General features: G+C 40.9%; 1 protein-coding gene across 3 annotated transcripts in view; it reads right to left on the bottom strand.

The window, feature by feature from the left end:
• The window catches only part of LYST (lysosomal trafficking regulator), a 75,865-nt gene that overhangs the window by 4,288 nt on the left and 52,089 nt on the right, over nucleotides 1-19,488 (bottom strand). For all 3 annotated transcript variants that reach the window (XM_081906739.1, XM_081906740.1, XM_081906741.1), the window contains exons 33-50: nucleotides 19,146-19,222; nucleotides 18,635-18,823; nucleotides 17,224-17,369; nucleotides 17,040-17,136; nucleotides 16,163-16,224; nucleotides 15,425-15,480; nucleotides 14,070-14,222; nucleotides 11,901-12,145; nucleotides 11,655-11,721; nucleotides 10,617-10,773; nucleotides 10,169-10,309; nucleotides 9,795-10,012; nucleotides 8,924-9,154; nucleotides 8,020-8,209; nucleotides 6,908-7,044; nucleotides 4,920-5,018; nucleotides 2,913-3,052; nucleotides 2,531-2,628 (exon numbers count right to left, since the gene is read on the bottom strand). In XM_081906739.1, the coding sequence (XP_081762865.1) occupies nucleotides 2,531-2,628; nucleotides 2,913-3,052; nucleotides 4,920-5,018; nucleotides 6,908-7,044; nucleotides 8,020-8,209; nucleotides 8,924-9,154; nucleotides 9,795-10,012; nucleotides 10,169-10,309; nucleotides 10,617-10,773; nucleotides 11,655-11,721; nucleotides 11,901-12,145; nucleotides 14,070-14,222; nucleotides 15,425-15,480; nucleotides 16,163-16,224; nucleotides 17,040-17,136; nucleotides 17,224-17,369; nucleotides 18,635-18,823; nucleotides 19,146-19,222 (2,503 nt within the window). The remainder of the gene's footprint in view (nucleotides 1-2,530; nucleotides 2,629-2,912; nucleotides 3,053-4,919; nucleotides 5,019-6,907; nucleotides 7,045-8,019; nucleotides 8,210-8,923; nucleotides 9,155-9,794; nucleotides 10,013-10,168; nucleotides 10,310-10,616; nucleotides 10,774-11,654; nucleotides 11,722-11,900; nucleotides 12,146-14,069; nucleotides 14,223-15,424; nucleotides 15,481-16,162; nucleotides 16,225-17,039; nucleotides 17,137-17,223; nucleotides 17,370-18,634; nucleotides 18,824-19,145; nucleotides 19,223-19,488) is intronic.

Here is a 19,488-nt window from a genome sequence, read left to right as displayed (position 1 = left end):
GCCTTAGTGTCTTTTCCTTAGATGGAACAGTTTTTTGCTCCTCCTTTTCTTCTAATTTCTCTCCTCATTGCTTGAGTATTCCTGTCTCTTTGCAAGTTCGCTATCTTTACTTTCCCCCCTCCCCCGGCAGCCTCCTTTACCAGCAGCCTTATCTCCCTCCTGATTGCTTGCCGACAAGCGGCTTTGTTTCAACACCCACTTCCCTCTTTAAAAAAAAAAAAAAGGATGATCTGCTTTTCGCCCCTGGGCAGTTAGGCTCCAGGGACCACACATTCACTCCATAAGATGCAGAGACATTTCTCCTTACTTTTTAGGAAGAAAAAAGTGTGTCTTATGAAGCGAAAAATACGGTAGTTATCCAGCTTCTGCTTCGATAGCGAGAGACCCCCCCCCCATAATTTGTCTGAGATCTTCAGATGGGGTCCTTGTAGAAGGTAATGTGATGCCCACCCTTGAAAGAGCTAGGGGTGTTTGTTAATTTAGCCTTGAACATTGTTCATGGGCCAGGTAGACATGATGAGAAGTAGCAGGCTGCATTTTGTGACTCTGCAGCTATTGCTCAGACAATAGGCATGAAAAGCTGTGCTGAATTCCTCATGGAGGGAGGTAAAAATGACATCTATTTCCACTGATAAGGGGAAAGTGCTTTGGTGACTCACATAGTTCCATACCCTTTCCCATATATAAAGGAAGAAGAATAAAATATATAAAAAGGAACACAAGCATTTGATATTTCATTTTTTTTTTAATGAAGACAACACACCTCTGGGTCATGACTTTTGATTGAACTTTACCAGCCAATCAACCAAATAAAAAAGGTATCAGAATAGCAAGAAAATCTAACTCCAACATGAATTTATAAAGAGGCAGTTGGCAAGGAGGCAGCTTTAAAAATTCATTAGCTTCAAATCACTAAAGAAAAGGAACAGGTTAAAAGTAATATCTAGATATATAACACATCATTCCCCATCCCTACTCCAACCCCTCTTTACCTTTAAGTACTCTAGTGACTGGAGTCATTATTACCTTTAGCTCAAGCTGAGGAGCGAAAACAAAATGAAGGTGTAAACTGGCCATTAATCTCTCTAGGATTTTAGAGAGTTGCTGATAAATCCATTCAGTCTCTAGAGATGTGCAGTAACCTACAAATAGCTACAGATAATCCACATTCTCCTCCGGAATCTCCTCTTTTGGAACACCTACGCTGCTTGTTTTAATTCTATTGCAGAGCCACTGGGAATATCACCGATATTTGTCTTGCTTTTGCATGTATACTTAATGAACATTTTAATACAGTCCCCATGCTACCAGTTATTTAATATCAGGAAGCAAGGAGAAGATATAATTTTAACAAAAGCAATTTCGGCTTGTATATCCCCCACAGGAATTTTTCTGATACAGTATCTTGGATAACAAATCTGATGTTTGGGCCTTAACTTCAGATAATGGAAACTCTTTAAGAGCTAGCTGAACCATTAAACCTTTGAGAGATTGAGATTCATGTGCTTGTGTTCGCACACATACAGATTTTACAATGTAGCATCATTTCACCCAGGAAAATGCATAGTAAATATGATGTCCAGGAATCACAGGTATGCAGAGTGTTTGGTCCCACCTTCCTACCCCACAGCCCTTCGAACCCATCACTGAATGTTGGGATGACCCTCTAGACCAGCATTCAATGGTGAACAAAGGGCATCTGGCAGAAGGGAAATGAAGCTCCCCTTTAGGTGACCAGGCCACTTGAGCCAAGCTACACCTACCTGTGAAGTCCCAAAGACAGGGCTTGCTAAGCCCCTTGCAGATTTTGGGTGCTTGGGAAGCAGTACATTTGTTTTTAAAGGGAGCATTTTTTTTCTTTGCAAAGGAAGTAGTTTGTATTCAAAGCGCTTTCCCCAGCGCTTAGAATACGATCTGCTTTCTCTGTAGAAACTTCAAAAGGCAATCAGCTGATCACCATTTAAAAGAAGCCTCTTTCAGCTGATTGGCACTGAAAGCTCGTCTTCAAAGAAGGTTGCTCTAAGCAATGACCAGCCATTACAGAGACCTCCTTTGAACTTTGGCAGCTGTCATTATGGAGGGTTCTACCTACCTGCCGTAGTTTGCCAGTGGATGAGATAAGGATCTGGCCCACTGGCCAGTTCTGGTTCCTCAGCCCTGTGTGTCAGTCTTTGCTAGTTTGTGCCAATAAGAACCCCGGCATCTTGCCTTTAGGGGCACACAGCTCAGTGGAAGAGCATAACTTTTGATGCAGCAGGTCCCACATACAGTCCCTAGCATCTCCAGGGAGGGGTGGTAAAGGCTCCTGTCTGAAGTCGGAGAGCCACTGCCCATCAGCTTAGGCTGAACTACAGGGTCTGATTTCATGGTCTGGTTTGCACACCAAGGTCAGCTAGTCTGAAATAAATGAGAGCCTCCCTTGAACCAGCAGCACCCTTATGCACACCGCTCAAATTATGTCTGTCCTGCAGCTGCCTTTGCCCAATAGGAAGGAAGCAAACCACAGCACTGTTTTTGAGAAGGCACCTACCTGAGTCACAAACTGTTGCAATGTCACCTGTTGTTTCGCTAGCAGACACTGCTGTTACAGGACTCTTGTGCCCAGCAAGACTTTGCACGTAGCAGAGCCTGTAAGAATCAGAGTTCAGTGATGAAAGAAGCAGCTTTCACTGCTGTTGAAAGTATCAGTATCTTTCAATTAATGTTTTATTTGATGTGCCTGCCTCCAATATCAATTATGAATATCTGACTACAATATTTTTATATAGTATGGGTGGGATAGTACTTAATTATCACCATCCATTTTATGATAAATGAAACAGAAGTCAATCCTACATTATATTTCAATATTTAAAATATAGAAGTTGGGTGCAGTCAAGCCAGCAGGAGGATATATTGAAGCATATTCGTACCTGTTCAAATCCCAGATGATGCAAGTTCCATCTTTGCTCACGCTTATCATTATACTGTAAGGCTTGCAGACGAACAAGCTGGTGATCTCTGCAGTATGGCCATACAGATGCACTTGAGATTCCATCTCAATCTCAGATGGCTGAAAAGGAACAAAGACACACTAAGTTCCAACTTTGGTTGAATTGGGATGTGGGGGGTGAGGAGGGCACAAAACGATATTGCAAAACGAGGTCTGATGCTAAGCTAGCGCGTGGGGTATAGATGTTTTAAATAACGATTTGCACTTGCATCACTGATAGCTCCTATTCTATACAGTTGTGTTTTTCCATTTCAGCTATCAAAACAACAACATGTAAGTGAGGGTTACTCAAGTCAAAAGCATCCATACCACTTAAACCACACACACAACCTGAATACTTGGCTGACAAACAAATGGTAGTATGGTATTAGTGCTGAAAGGTAGCATCTTCAGATGTCTCACATAGTTATTAGCACAGAGAAAAGCTCTATACAGCTGCCTTATTTGTCAAGACACATTGTCGCTTGACTAATTTATATCTAGATGTGTCTTTCACATTGCCATTGTTAAGAACAAACTGCAGCGAGAAGGAAATAAAACCTTGCCCAACTTTACTACTGTTTAATTCCACCCTTTCCTCTCTGAAGAGCCAAAAAACTAACTGAGGTGCAGAATCGTCATCATAATAAAAGAAGCTGGTAAGAACAGAAGGAAGAGGCGACAGACAAGAACCAACACTTTTCCTAGATACGCTAGCCGCATCAGTGTGGTGCTAGACTACAACAGCCCATTAAAAAACAGACCTGTCTCTCTCCTGTACCAAGCCTAAGATTTCTTGTGCCAGGATAAAGGTCTAGGGCCTGTCGTCTACATCTGCACTATGCTATGCACATCATAGCACTGTGTTGCCATCTCACGCTGGTATTTCAGGTAGAAAGAGCAACACAAATAGTTTAGAACCACACTGTATGTCTTTCATTCTTAAGTATGAGTTACTTCACACGTGATTGGCATTGTGGCCTTTTTTAGCGGGGTGGGATCTGCAGCCCTGCCTTTTGTTTGTATAGCTGTGCTTTTTTAGGTTTTTAGGTTGGTAGAGCATGAGACTCTTAATCTCAGAGTTGTGAGTTTGAGCCCCACATTGGGCAAAAGATTTCTGCATTGCTAGGGTAGGACAAGATGACCCTCGTGGTCACTTCCAACTCTACAATTCCAGGACTCTGTTGTTGTTCTTAACTGATTTTAATGCGAGTCTCTTTGTGACAAAAGTGACTAACAAATAAAATACATAATAATTATTTCCTGCCCTGCACCGAATCAAGTTGTCCACCTAAATTAGTCAGCTGGGAGCAGAAACCAAAACAGATGCCAGTGAACATGCTGTCACACCATATGGCCTTATTTTGAGAAGCAGACTAGACACAGAGGTTTCCTTTGCATGCTGTCTGTTGTGCGTAGAAATGCCAGAGCTATGGGACTCCCATAAAGATGGTCACACCTGAGCAGAAGGGAATGGGAGAAATGCCCACATTTAGGTTGAGAGCATTTATAGACCAAATATAAGCCCATGCTGTATCAGTTTATTTTCTGGTCTTTAAAGCACCACTCTCGTTTACCACAAACAATATTTACAAATTTTAACTTCTGCAATCGATGTAAAATAAATAAATAAAAATGAAGATCTAATCACGGATCTCCTGCATCACATGGAACTAGGCTCCAAACCTTCATTTATCTAGCAAACCTACAAAAAAAGGAAGCATTTTGCCATTTAAGCAACAATAAAACATTTTGCTAGAAGATGCAGCCCAATCAGAAAACCGATTTGGTACAACAGCAAAAAAGGCAAGGTGGGGGGAGGAATCAGTTCTTGCTAAGATGCTTTCTCTTTGTATTATTGTTTTTATAATCATAGAGAGAGAGAAATAAATACGATTTACTGTAGCCAGGCTTTTAACTAGTCACTATTTCTCTTTCATTTACTTACTGTGCTGCTAGTGAATCTGTTCATATATGCTGTGATGACCCCACACTTGCTGCCAGTAAAAAGCTGACAGCTGTCAGGCACCCAAGCGCAGCTTGTTACCTTGCATAAAAGAAAAAGTGAGAGACATTTAAATAGTATCCCACACTACTTTCGCTTTTATTAAGTTTATGCCCTGCTGTTCATCTCAAAGACCCTTCAAGGTGGCTTATAACTGCAGAACAGACACCCCACACTTTTCAGTTCTTTAGCTGTTGTTTGGAAGTGCAATGGCTAAAGCTCTCTTAATCACAGAGAAACCCACAGCTGGTTAATGAGGGTGCAAAGCCACCCAGCACAGCAGGGCTCCTTGCTTTCATAATCTGAAAGCAGTTATTCTACACCACAAAGGAAGCTGAATCCAAACCTTGCGGGGGGGGAGCCCAGAAGTAGTTTCTAGAGCTGTGCAGAGGAAGCTGTGCCTCAAAAAACAGAAAATCCTATTGCAGGCCGGCCGGCACATGAGCCTAACTGGGCTCAATTACTTTACCTTTTCCAGATTTCATATTCATTCATATTAACAGCGGTAAATAGCTGCCTTCATTATTTATTAAATTCCTATACTTCCCTTCATTCAGGGCTCACAGGGCAGTTTACAATATAAAAACACAATAATGCATAACGTAGTAACAGACAAAAACAATAATGCACACACAAAACCAAACACAATTTAAAAAGCTATAGATTTATGAACAATCGTTTTCCCAAAGTCTTGCTGAAGTGAACAAGTCAAGTGATGACTGGCAGGGAGGCCCTATTCATGGTGTTACTGCTGGGCCTGGCCCGGCTGGTGCTAACCTATGACAGGGCCTTCTCGGTGGCAGTTCCCTGCTTGTACGATGCCCTCCCTAATGAGGTCTCTCTTGGTCTTAGCCTTTCTCATTATGCACATTCAGGAGGAAAGTAAAATCATTCCTATCCGCCCAGGCATTTGATGGCTGAAAAAGACTGTTCTTGGCAACCTTGAAATTATTAACTATGAGTGCATGTGACCATTTAAAAAATGCTTTTAGATGTTCTTAAAGTTTTAATGTGATATGTATGTTTTGTTTTAGTTGCATTGTTTTATTGTTTGTTTGCTGCCCTGGGCTACCTTGAGGAGGAAGAGAGGGCAGAAATGTAGTAAACAAATACTACTAGCAGAGAAATGCTCACAGAGTTAGCAGGTTTATCTACATCTCTATAATCCAGAGGAAGCAGAAGTCCAGGAAAATCAGGGACATGAACATAAAGACTAATAGATTTATAGTGGTATAAGCCCTCATGGATGAGAAGCCATTTCTTCAGCTGCAGACCTGCTCACACACATTCATAAGAAACAGCAATAAGAGGCCGGATTTCCAGTAAGTGGCCTTTTGGCCCCACTAACAAATATATAGCTGCCGCCTGAGGATGAACACTGTCTAAAGTGGGGTGCAGTCCATAAAAGCTCATGTTATAATAATACGAGTATTAGGTCTTGGCCTAATTTAGACATAACACTGTGCCCACATGCTCCCTCATCCCTTTCACAGCATAACACATGGTTGATTGGCCTCCATCTTGGGTTTAATAAATCACAGTTTCTCATAACATCAAAACCAAGAAATTGTGGTTTAATCTCTGTTAAAAAATAAGGATATGATATCAGGGATCAGCTCATGGTTAGCAAACAGAGATTAAACCAGTTTCCTGATCTTAATAGAATAGGAAACCGATATTTTAATAAGCCGTTATAGAAGTGCCAAAGTGAGACAAGGAGGAGAGGGGCAAGAACGGCGAGCATCTGGACAAAATCATTAGACTAATTTCTTGGACATAAATCATTAGACTGAGGTTATCTTTGAACCAGCATATCATCTAAGATGCTATGGGTCTGGTTTCGCTGCTGCAGATGAACACTGTTTACTTCCCAAGTTTTTCAAACACGGCATTCTATAGGTGAAAAGAGGGGAAATAAAAATGGCTTTTACCTGATGAAACTGTGAGCTCTGTATAAAGTTAACTGGAGGTTCACTTTGCTTGCTTTTCAGTCTCAGTATATTGTCAGCATATCCCCAACTCAGAATGGCTGACCACTGGATATCTGTACTGTGCATGCTTCTTACACCTGTAACAGCAGTCAGGACATTCAGAAGAAGCAGAAAACTCACAGTGTGTTAGTCTACAACAAAAAGACACATATTATGTATCTATTTTTGGATTTTAAATTCCACTGTTTGAATGTCTGAGCAACATATGGACACTTCCCAATAAAGTCTTAAATTCGGGGGTGGGGAGTCCTTTTCAAATGGGAGGGACACATTCCCTGTTACGAAACCTTTTGAGGGCCACATGCTAGTGGCATGTGGGACACAGGCAAAGGTGGGTGTTATCTTTGCATTAACAGAGTTGAAGGTCAAATTACAGCAAGGCAAAAATCCTGAGGGTGGAGGTGAAGCCAGTGTGGGCTGTGGTCAAGGAAGAGTACTGTAGGCCTCACAAAACAGCCTGGGAAGGCATATTTGGCCCCTGGACCCAAGTTTCTCCATTTCTGCCTTCAATAATGTGGTCATTTTTAATTTTGTCTGTGCTGTATATCCAAATATCAAACCCTGAACTTGATAGAGAACAGACACACTTGAAATTCTTCAGTTTTCTAAACATAAAAAAACACTTCCCACAGTGAAGAATCCTTGTTTGACAAGTTTACTGGGACCAATTCATATGTGATCAGAGCAGTACAATTACTAGAGAGATCTCAAACCACTAGGAAACTGGCTGCATGAAGTGACTTTGGAGCAGATTCTTAGTACATCTGCAGAACCACTTATTTCTGGATGGTTCTGTAGATGTGGCTAAAATTGCTCCAACTCACACGGGAGCCACTTCGCAAACTGCTTCCCACACAGTTCTGCTCCCATGCACTTTGAGGTCTCAGCAGCAATTATTCCACCCAGGTAACATATGAGTCAGGCCTCAGCATTATATTAGCTGCAATCTTTGAATGAGTGAGAGACTGGACAACAGAGCAGCTGAGACAATTAGGCTGGCAGCATGAAATCTTTTTTGCAATGCTACTGCAGAGACCACTGAGCACTCTTACCTTGCTCTTTGCTATAGATCATCAGAAGACAGAACTTCCGGGATAAACCACAAATTGCTCTTGTTGGCAGAGCCTGCAGGGAGCCAAACCTTTCTCCATGTGGTTGGCTGAAGCAGACAAGGGGATCAGGGGCACTTGGGGAACCTACATATTCCCCCCACTTCAAGCCTTTAATCCAAGGTAAAGGACTCTAAAAGATAATGAAATAAAACAGCTGTCAGCTAACACATTTTAAACAGTCATTGTAGCTAAGCGTTTTAAATCTCAAGCTGAATGCAATTTTCTTTAACATACATTAATGTTAAACAGGTATTTATCCAAAGGTAGCTTCAATGATATATAAGGTCTTAGAACAAACATCAAAAGAAAAATAGAAGCACAGAATAGTGTAAGACAAAAGGGCAAAATTCAGATGCAACAATTCCAAACTGCTAAGATAAACCATGGTTTATTGGGTTGGAATGGCCAATCCTGGCTCATATCCTGGTTTCGGAGTAAACCCTTAAATCAGTCTCGCAATTCAGAATCACAAGATACTGTGGTTCAAGAAACTAGGAAAGTATTTCTGAAGCAGGGTGCAAAAGAAGGCTGGAAAGAAAGGCATGAAGGAGCATGAAAGCACAGGACTTGTTTCCAGGCTGCTTCAGAAACACTTTAGAATTAGGGTAGGGAATGTGTGCCCCCCCCCAGTTGGTGATGAACTACAACTCCCACCATTCCCAAACATTGACTATGCTGCTGAGGCTGTTGGGAACATGAGTCCAAGAACATGTGAAAGGCCACAGGATCCCCTTCCCTGGTTAGAAAGGGGAATCTTCCAGATACTCCCCTACAAAAAGACCCCACACACTAGCTGCCACATATTAATTAATATTAAGCAGCCTCATGAATCACTCTGACATACCGGATATGTGATCTCTTTAGTTTGCTCCTTTGTGTCTCTGAATGCAAGCTGCACCAATAGCCCCATGGGAGCAAGGAGCTCTCCTTCCATAATGAGTTTGGATCCAGGTCTGCTGACATGTGCGGTGTGGAACAGCTGGCGAGGGGTTTGTCCATATGTTTTTATCATCGTCTCCAGGGCTCTTCGTTGAACTGGATCTTCTACAGCTGACACGTCCATTCCAAAGTATGTCTAAAATGCGAGCCAAATACAAGAATATAATGTTCTATTGAAAAGACAAAAAAGGGGGGGTTCTTGCTGCACAGTCTGATGCATTTAACATCTGCATGTGTTTGAGACATGGATTAGACAAAACTCTTGAGTAATGAAGCACAATACTAAGCTTAGGTAAAGCATGCCAAATCTGCAGACTGACAAGTAATGTTCTTACACAAGATCATAATTTTAAACTAACAAGACAAATGCACTATGGCAGCAGGCTACTCCTTTGTCAGGCACACTGCCTATTAATGACCCAAAATGGTTGGTGGATGTTTCTTTAGTGGGAGCTGAATTCACACACATTGGCAGAGTAAACTGAGAGTTAGCTGAATACAGGAAGGTCTTTAGGATGCAGGGTCTTTCCCTGAGGACCTGGTGCTGCCTAGTAGGAGTCGAAGATGCACTAATAAATGGTCAAGGTGATTGCCAAGAAGCTCAAGGAATTATTTGCATCTATCCTCACAGAGGAAGATGTAGGACAATTCCCAATGCCTGAACTAACTTTCACAAGAGGAAGTCGGGGAGTGTCCTGTAACACGTTCTACAAATACAACATCCAGTGATTCTGTACAATAAATAAAAATTGATTTACAGGGGGAAAGGTACTCACAGCAGGGTGAAATACATTGATAGCTTGAACTGAAGCCTTGCCCTTTTGCTTATACCCAAACACTAAATCAATCCAATGGCAGATTGTCTGGGAAACATGGTCAGACTCCAAAGCTTGACGGTGGATCAGGATAAAAAGTCGGGGATCATTTCGAGCCCAAGGCGGGAGATTCACATGGTTCACTCTTTCCCCATTCTGACGCACCCCAAAATCAAATCCTATAAATATAAAGCCTTGTTTATAGTAGTTGGCTTGGGTTTGAGTACCCAATGCAAGTAAATGTTGGCAACCCACTCTTCCCTTCAAGCAGCTCAGAGCTGCCTACACCATGTTCCTCTCCTCCCAATTTTATACTCAACGAAACCCCAACACACCTTCTCTGTTAACCAAAAACTCAGGAAGATAAAAAAATTCTGGAATAAGCTCCTTTACATCAGTCATGGATTCATATGATGAAAGGCGCCAGGTTGTGTTGGTGGAGTGGAAGGTTCTGTCTGGAATGTCAAAACTCTGGTCTGTAAAATGAAGTCAAATTAAACTGGTTATACTACAGAAAAGAACACATTGCATGAGCTATACATTTATAGAACCCTATAATAGGGCAAAACAGAACCAAAATGGACTGGGTTTTTTTGTCATACAATACTATCAAAGCACCAGTATAAAAATTTCCAAAGCTATATAAATGTACTACACATACCAAATTCATAACAGATATTATCATAATAGCCACATTTGGCTAACGAAACAGTGATAAATACGAACAGCTTCCATATAAATGATAAATTAAATGTATATATGAAAACCTAAAGCAATTCTCACCTTGATAAGCTAAGAACATCTTTGTGAAAGGAGGCATCCTAACCAAGAAGTGAAGTACAGTTCCACTATTGGAGTAATGAGATCCATAGTGATAAGGTTGCACAGGGGGCATCGGGTCATCTTCTCTTGCTCCTTTACGGTATTCCTCTTCTAAATACTGCAAAAGGGAGAACATATGGACATAGATATGCTTCTCCAAAATCCACATGGAAATGGACACGCAGTCCTGTCCCTATGTAAACTACACCAAACTATAATCCATCCATCCACTTGTATCATGAAGGCTCCCTTTGGTTGGTGGGCAAAGGCTTTATCTACAACCAATTCAGAGGTATCATGCCATTAGTCTTCTGATATTTTGACTATCTGGAATGCACCCCTATCCAGTTAAAAAAAAACAAAAACTTTGGGCAAGCTTATAGTAGAAATACCCAGGAAAATGAGAAGAATCCTGCTGGATCAAGTGAAAGGCCCAAATATGACAGGTGGTTGGGACTATCCACCTTGCCAGTGACACGACAACATGACAAGCATGGGCGAAAGGTATATTTCGCCAGCACATTCCCTGCAGAAAGTGTGCTGTTGTTGCAGCACGCAGCAAGACTGAACTTTCCACTCATCAGCTGATGAATTAAGAATTCAATCTTGCTCTCTATAGGGATCTGCAGTGTGTTCCCCAGGACTAAACTCTGCCATCTTGTTCATCAGCTGAAGTCATACAGTGATGTCAGCTGAATAACAGATGAGCGTGGTTTGGGGAATATGGTCTTGCGGGCCAAATTGGGCCACCTGGTAGATCGGCCCGGTAGATCAGGTACCTCAGCCCTGGTTTAGCAGATAAGATACTTGCTAATCTCTTCACAAAGGCCAGTATGGGGAGGAATGTTGGGTTATGAATGTTTTATTTCCTTTCACTCAGTTGAACTGGAAATGTATGCATATGTTTGCAGAATGAAAAGCAAAGTCAATAGTGTTACATAAAGTTCTCCTTTTATACCAGGCTGGCACTAAGCAATAATGCATTAGATATCTTAATACCTTGTAAGTGTCCACATAACGATCTTCCTTTTCTTTTGATTGTACAGCTATGGGTTTGACCAAATTTCTGAAATTATACAAATATTAGCAGCTTGTCAGTTCCATAAATTACTGATACTTGCTGTAGTTAAGAAACACTACAATGACTACAATGGGTGTTTATTAACAAAAATATATTAATTCTACAGCAGATGGTATATTTAGTAAATTACTTTAAAAGAAACAATTCATGATATTTCTTATTACCTATAAACGGATGGATCATTGAGGTCCAGTGTTTCACTAGTATAGTCGGAAAGTATAAAGGGAAATACTGGATACTGCATAAGATCATTGAAGGAACGGCCTGCATGTTTGTTTAAATGAGTGAGGTATTCAAAATTAGTGATCTGTCCTGTGTACCACAGTTGGGTTAATGCTGTAATGTTGCCATACTTCAAGATGTTAGGGAGGTTGTTTGTTAGGATGTGGTGGTACACATCATCACGTACCTAAAAAGAACCAAAACATCAAGCTTTTACCAAACCACAAATGATCTAGTCTCTTGAAACGTGCATATTTCAGTTTTATAACATATTCATACTTTTATTTCAGTACTTTAGCTGAATTAACACATGCAAATACCTACATGCATTAGTCAAGAATTGCAGTGGGAGAGCCCATGGAAGGCAACTGGCAGAAGGGGACTTTCCTAACTTCTCCTCTTCTCTCAGGCCCCCTGAAAAGAACCCTCTCCCCAAAAGGATTCTGGGACCCTGCTGAATAGAACAATTGCCAGATTTTGTGGAGACACCTTATGTCCTGCTCACAGACACTGCCTCTATACAATCTCCTCACAACTCCACATCTCTCCACCACTACAGCACATCCTAGTCAGCATTGTCCCGCAGTTATGGGATGGATAGATAGATGATAGATAGATGATAGATAGATAGATAGATAGATAGATAGATAGATAGATAGACAGACAGATGATAGATAGATAATATTTTATTATTTATACCCTGCCCATCTGGCTGGGTTTCCCCAACCACTCCGGGTGACTCCCAACAGAATATTAAAAACACGATAAAACATCAAACATTAAAAACGCCACTAAACAGGGCTGCCTTCAGATGTCTTCTAAACGTCAGATAGTTGTTTATTTCTTTGACATCTGATGGGAGAGTGTTCCACAGGGCGGGAACCACCACCAAGAAGGCCCTCTGCCTGGTTCCCTGTAACCTCACTTCTCGCAGTGAGGGAACCACCAAAAGGCCCTTGGAGCTGGACCTCAGTATCCGAGCTGAACATTGGGGGTTGAGATGCTCCTTCAGGTATACTGGGCTGAGGCCGTTTAGGGCTCTTGTCAGAGGAGTTAGAGGCTGCTCAGGGAAGGAGGTAATGTTGGGGGAAATCACTTTCTAGCCAGCCTTCCTGCAGGCAGTTCTCAGGCTCCAGTTCTTGGATATGTATTAGTTTCAACAGTATTTAGTATTTATGATTATAAAAGCATAAATGAGTAGGTATCCTCCATTTCAAATGCAAGTCACACTCACATACACAAACTATGCATGCTATTATATGAATGATCACCACTAAGAGGTTTAGTCAGTGACTGCTAGGGCTGGAGACTTTTCAGTGACGCCTGTCCAAAATGTGGAACTTCATCCCAGAAGTTCTAAGTCAGGCTTCCTCTCAGGGTTGTGATTTTTTTTTAAATAAAAATAAAAATTATTAGGTCTTTGAATGGCACTGTTGGTTTTCTGATGTACTTTGTTTCTTGGATGGTAATTTAATAGTGCTAAATATTTTTGGTTGGTTGAACACTGTTATGAACTTTTGGGGAAAATGATATAACATTTTAATAAGTGTTAAAATATGAAACTCTGCAGAAATAATGTCAAGATTGCCCAAAGACTAATACAATTCATATAAAAAACTAGTTTGTTTTATGATACAGCAGTATATAAATATTTTTATTAAACAAACAAACAAATATATATCTGTACACATTATTCCTGTCATGGTTGGTTGCCCATGCCTTGACTACTGAGAATCTACCAAAGTAACCATTGCTGAAAGCCAATGAAAATGAATACCATTTCTATCAAATTCCATCTAACTCCTCACTAAGCATTTTTAATGAGATTAGGAAAATTCAAAACTAAAATTATTTACCCTCTTACTAATAAAACAGATTACAGTAATAGATAGCATTGTGATTGGCATTCTATCAGATACAATCTGAAAAAAACCAACATTCTCAGGTTACTATTCTCTCCTTGCTGAAAAACAAGTTATTTCACTGCTTTAACGAAGTGATGAAAAATCTGCCTTATTATTCTATTAATACGCTTATTTTGGTATATACTAAAGAATATGTTTAGGCAAGCTGTTGCTCAACATTGCTATGCTGTCATGGAAAATATTTACCTTTGTGTTGTCAAAAGCTAACAGCAAAGTTCTGCCATTTGTTAAAAATATTTCTACAGCGTTGTCCCTTAATTGCCACCAACGCTTGTGCACTTCTTTGATTTCTTCAAATGTCCAAGAAAACGATGCTGGTTCAGTTTCACCATGAAAGCTCTGAACAAAGCACAGCATATTAAAGCTATTAGCCTTTTAAAAACCGTGTTCATTTAAAATGCATTTATTTGCCACGCTGATATTTTGTAATCTTTCAGATACTGAGTAATAAACTTTGCAAATTGGGTGGCATATGAACACTGTTAATACATACTACATTATCATTCTTGATTTCATATTATAGTTGACCCAATAAGCATTCAACAAATTCATGGCCAGCAGGAGCTGTTGACCTGGTCAGGCTCCAAGCAAGGGCCCACTCCTATGGGCCTGACCTTCTGCCCCATGCCACCACCACTCATGAGCTCCCCTCCTTCCCACCAGGACTATGGACCAGATGTGCTTGCAGGAAAGTATCACATGCAAACTAATCCCTGTATAAAGCACTTGAGTGGAGTTATGAGATGTTGCATAAGAGAAGAAGAGAGCCAGGAGCAACGAGGAAGAGCCAGAAGAGCTTGGAAGTGGTTGATTGTGGGTTGATTGTACCCTATGGGCAGTAGATGCCCAGAAGACAGGGAATCTTCTTGATGGGGCCTCTCTGGTGTTAAAGCAAGCTAGCACTACACCTCCCTTGGCAGGGGATAAAAGAGTGCCTGTGTGTCACGCATAAACAACCATAGGTTGGTTGGTTGCTGTGTGCCTGCATCCTCTTGTCATTCTCATTAGGAATGCCAATGATTCTGGAGAAGTTCCTCTTGGTTGCCCATTCTGGCCTCCCCAAAACAAAATCTACTGGGAGGGAAACAAGCTACACTCTAGAGAGTCTTCAGTGCAGAATTTTGTGTCGTGGTCCATTACCAGTTCCTTTACGGTGTTTTCACCAGTGCAAGCACTTTGCGGGGAGTCACTGCACATGGGAACCAAATCAGTCCCATTAAATGTTCCTGGCCTGCAGTCCCAGCCTCTGGTCTGGAATCCCTTGATGAGAATTCCAAAGGACCAAGTACTTACAAGTTTTATTTAAGTTAGATGCTTGAAAATGAAATCCGATATACATGCCTGCTCAGACCCAATTAGTTTAATGGGAGCTGAGTACCGTATGTACCTAAGGTTAAATATGCTTCAAGTTGAGTGCTTTTGGGTTGCACTCCGCGGCAACCCAGAAGTAACCAGTAATCACAGGTTACTGCTAAAATTATGCTAATGAAAAAATCAACTTTAAAAACAAGTCAATTCACTTTTTTACTTTTTTTACTTACCAAGCTTTCAATTGTATCAGAAGCATTGTCTTCCACAAAATACATTCCACATTTACCTGCACCATGAAGAACATTTATAAGGATTATTTATTCACCCACTTTGTAATATATAACCCTATTACATTGGAAATATACTACTGATATCAATGAATTGACATGAAAATAAGTCGACCCTAGATCCTCAGCTATTGGACAGTTTCTAAAAATAAACATGGAGTGAGCTCCAATGTTGGTCAGAGTAGACCCATTGGCCTCAGAATTAGGACCACAGCACGTAAGGAGGAGGGGGCAGCACTCCTATCTGCATTCACTTCCATCATGGTCCTGATGCAAATACCCCATACCCGCAAAAACCCATCTATTCAGTCTTGTAATAAAATGTCTATTAACATCAATGGAAGCTTCCTTCCTTGGGATCATAGCAGTAGTGCTGATGAGTTAGCAGGTTCTCTGGGAACTAACAGCAGTTTTCATTGGAACCACAGCAGGAGATAGGTTAAATCCCTCACCTTGTGCACTGTTGTCCAAATCCCGACAGACACACAAGGGGAAAACAGTTATTTATAAGAACCATGCATTTAACATGATGTCTAGCTTGGCCTGAGGAATAATAGCTTTTTATTGCAAGTTTTCTTTCCAACGTTTCCCAAATTATTAAAAAAAGGTGCTGTTTGCTAAACATTCACTTTAAACAAAGCAACTGCTTAAGTGTGAGGTTAGAGAAATAATATCTTTTACCTAGTAGCAATTCACCAGGAGTCTCTCTAGATGGTGCCACGTTGATGCATCGTCGATTTACTCTGCAGCAACATACAGGGAATTCACTGGTTTGCTGTCACGAACCTCTCCAAATCATGTCAAAACTACCATTCTCAAATACAATACTTTAGCAACATGGTCAATGTGTTCTGTCAGCTGGATTACCAGTCAAGGTCACTTGCATGATTCCAACTATACGCGGCTGAAAGCTGGCTAGTTGAAATTCCGCAAATTAAATGCAAAGTTTCCCTGGTACAAAAAGAACTTTAAAGTTCTCTGCCTTGCTTGCCGTGCAAGGCCCTCACAGCGCTCCAACTCCAGAAGGCTTGGGATGCTCACAGGAGGGGCAGTATGAGTGCACACATTTTTGTGTATATGCACAACCCTTGGAGTTGAATCCCGGCATAAGGTGCAACCATACTGTACACCTTCATTAGTCATGGACTGCCTAATTTGATGGTGGGGAGGGAGGAGAGAGAAAACGGTTCCTGATCACCAGGAACCAATTCTCACTTTGAACAGGAAAGTGGGTATTTGCAATCCTGAATTATGCCAATTCTTCCTTAGATGAAGGGCAGCATCTAATGAAGCATGGCAATAACTTCTAGCTGCACAACAGAATTTCACCCCCTCTCCCCCAAATGCCCCCTAATTCTGTTCTTGAGGTTTCCCCAACCCTCTGGAGCATATCTGGGGAAGGCACAGGAAGCATCTAGGGAGAAGAAGTTCCCCTGTGCTAACGAAAATCCTTGTGCCACTGGAACTGCTTTCTTGGATACCGTCCAAATTTTTGTTGTCACTTTTTATGCAGATGGTCTAGCTATGCAAAAGCTTTTTCTCCCCAATTCAAACTAACCTTATATGCTCACTGGCAGCTTTATCTTTCACAGTAGAAGAGTGAGAAGAATGTGTTTTGTCTTCAAAGAGATATGACAGAGGGGGTTTAATAACCTCTATTAAAAAAACACACAAAACAAAAAATTATTTTTTGCAACATTTAAGAGATGGTAACAGGAACCCCAGAGGATATTAAAGCATACCTTCCAATTTCTGCCTGTCTTTGAGAAGATACTTATTTGGAATAGTTAAGTAGCACCTCTGCAAACGCCGCCTCTCTCTGTTGGGGCCTTCTGTCGGATCTAGTTGCCAAGATGTTGGGTAGGAGCTTGGGTCATACCAGAGTGCTCTGAAAGAAGAAACATTTCATCAGGGATTAGGGGCCATCTCTGTCTTAAAACAGTGGTGCAAATTTCAGGAAGCCAAGATCTTCCCAGTGTCACCTTATGACACTGAAAAACTGGAACGTGTCCAGAGGAGGGCAACCAAAATGGTCAAAGGCCTGGAAACGATGCCTTATGAAGAACAGCTAAGGGAGCTGGGCATGTTTAGCCTGGAGAAGAGGAGGTTAAGGGGTGATATGATAGCCATGTTCAAATATATAAAAGGATGTCACATAGAGGAGGGAGAAAGGTTGTTTTCTGCTGCTCCAGAGAAGCGGACACGGAGCAATGGATCCAAACTACAAGAAAGAAGATTCCACCTAAACATTAGGAAGAACTTCTTGACAGTAAGAGTGGAATTTGCTGCCAAGGAGTGTGGTGGAGTCTCCTTCTTTGGAGGTCTTTAAGCAGAGGCTTGACAACCATATGTCAGGAGTGCTCTGATGGTGTTTCCTGCTTGGCAGGGGGTTGGACTCAATGGCCCTTGTGGTCTCTTCCAACTCTATGATTCTATGACCAAAAACTCAGTTCTGAAGAGCCTCAAAATATTACCACACATTCAAAAAGTACAGTTATGCTACTCATAGATAAAAATACACAGTCTCTTAAGGTACTGAAAATGGAGGATGCGTATAATTTTGAGAAACTAGGAGATCAATTTGGTCCAGCTTTCAGTGAGCTGCAGTAAAATGTGTTTTTACTCCATTAACCCATCCTGATTTTTGAGAGCATGTTAGAAGAAGTCTAAGTTTATGTCTTGCATGTATTCTCTATAAGAATAGGAATTTGGTTTGTATCACTCTTTCCTTGAAGATGGTGGTGGGGAAAGAGGCAGACATTCATATATTCCTAAACACTTTGCTACTAATTGATTCATCAGTTTTCTAGACACAGAATGGCATAGTTCACATGCAACCCCAAACTATGGTTTTTCACTTTACAGAAAAGCCTTTCCAAGTCCAAGTGAAGTGTCCAAGATGTGCTCTCTATCTCCATCTCTTCCTGCACAACCAGGAGGAGAGCTGCCAAGATTACTTTAGCACAGTCAAGAATGAAATCTTACAGCTCAAGACACCTTCTTTAGAAGTTAAGTAAAAAGGCATTAAGTCCTTTATAAATGAGCAAATATTTTCTATATGTATTTCAGATCATTTCCCTTTGAGATAAGAGACGAACACAAGAACAGCCTCTTATATCTTGAAAGGGAGATTGCCAGAGTGAAGTTGCTTACCTGTCATGTGTTAGTTGCTGAATAAGCTCCTGCCAGTGCCTGCTAGCACTTAGGTCTGTTTTATACATTCCTCTGATGTGATGAATCACCTTCTTTCTTTCTATCCCTTGGGACAGAGACACAGCCTGGGTGATATCTCCAGCTGCTTTAGAAATGTCCTTCGACTTTGCATCCAGGCGCTGAAAGAGGCTGAATAAGCAAATCAACTTAAAAGGATTATCAGCTGTCTCTGTTTAATAAGAATAAAATAAGTCCAAATACTGCTAGGAACATGACCAATTTATGGGTGGATCCAGGCATTCAAGTCTTATTCACTTATATGGCAGGAATACTAAACTACTAAAACTTGGCAGGAACAGATTATCTGTCAACACAACAGTAACTATTTCATGTTTCAGAATCCGAGACACAGTACAGTTTAGCTTTAAAAAGTTAGAATGAAATACTTCTGTTTCAAGTTGGCTTGAAACATTTCATTAAGCCATTCTTAATGAAAACAGGAAGAACTTACGTTTGCCTGTTATTAGCCATAGTCTTCTCCCAAGCAGCTTTGTTTACATCTTCCTCTGCCTCATATTTTTTTTGATCCTGACAAAAAATGTTAGAAAAAAGATTTAGGGGCTCTTTTTTTTTCAAGTTACTTACCAGTATTTTCATATTTCTTGTATCAATGATTCATTTTAAAGCATTTTATAAGCTTCTCCTTTTTTTTATTATCTTCAGGAAAATGTTACAGAAATCTTCAGAAAGCAATCTTTTGTGGCACAAAAGCTAGCTCTCTCGACTGTTGTCCTCTCAACTGATGTATACATCTCTTAAACAGGGCAAAAGTGTGACTTTGTCCCCCAGAGACC

Source organism: Podarcis melisellensis, assembly GCF_964234715.1.
Source record: "Podarcis melisellensis genome assembly, chromosome: 3".
Taxonomy (NCBI): domain Eukaryota; kingdom Metazoa; phylum Chordata; class Lepidosauria; order Squamata; family Lacertidae; genus Podarcis; species Podarcis melisellensis.
The sequence above is the reverse complement of the archived record's forward strand: the minus strand, read 5'-3'. Positions and strand labels throughout refer to the sequence as shown.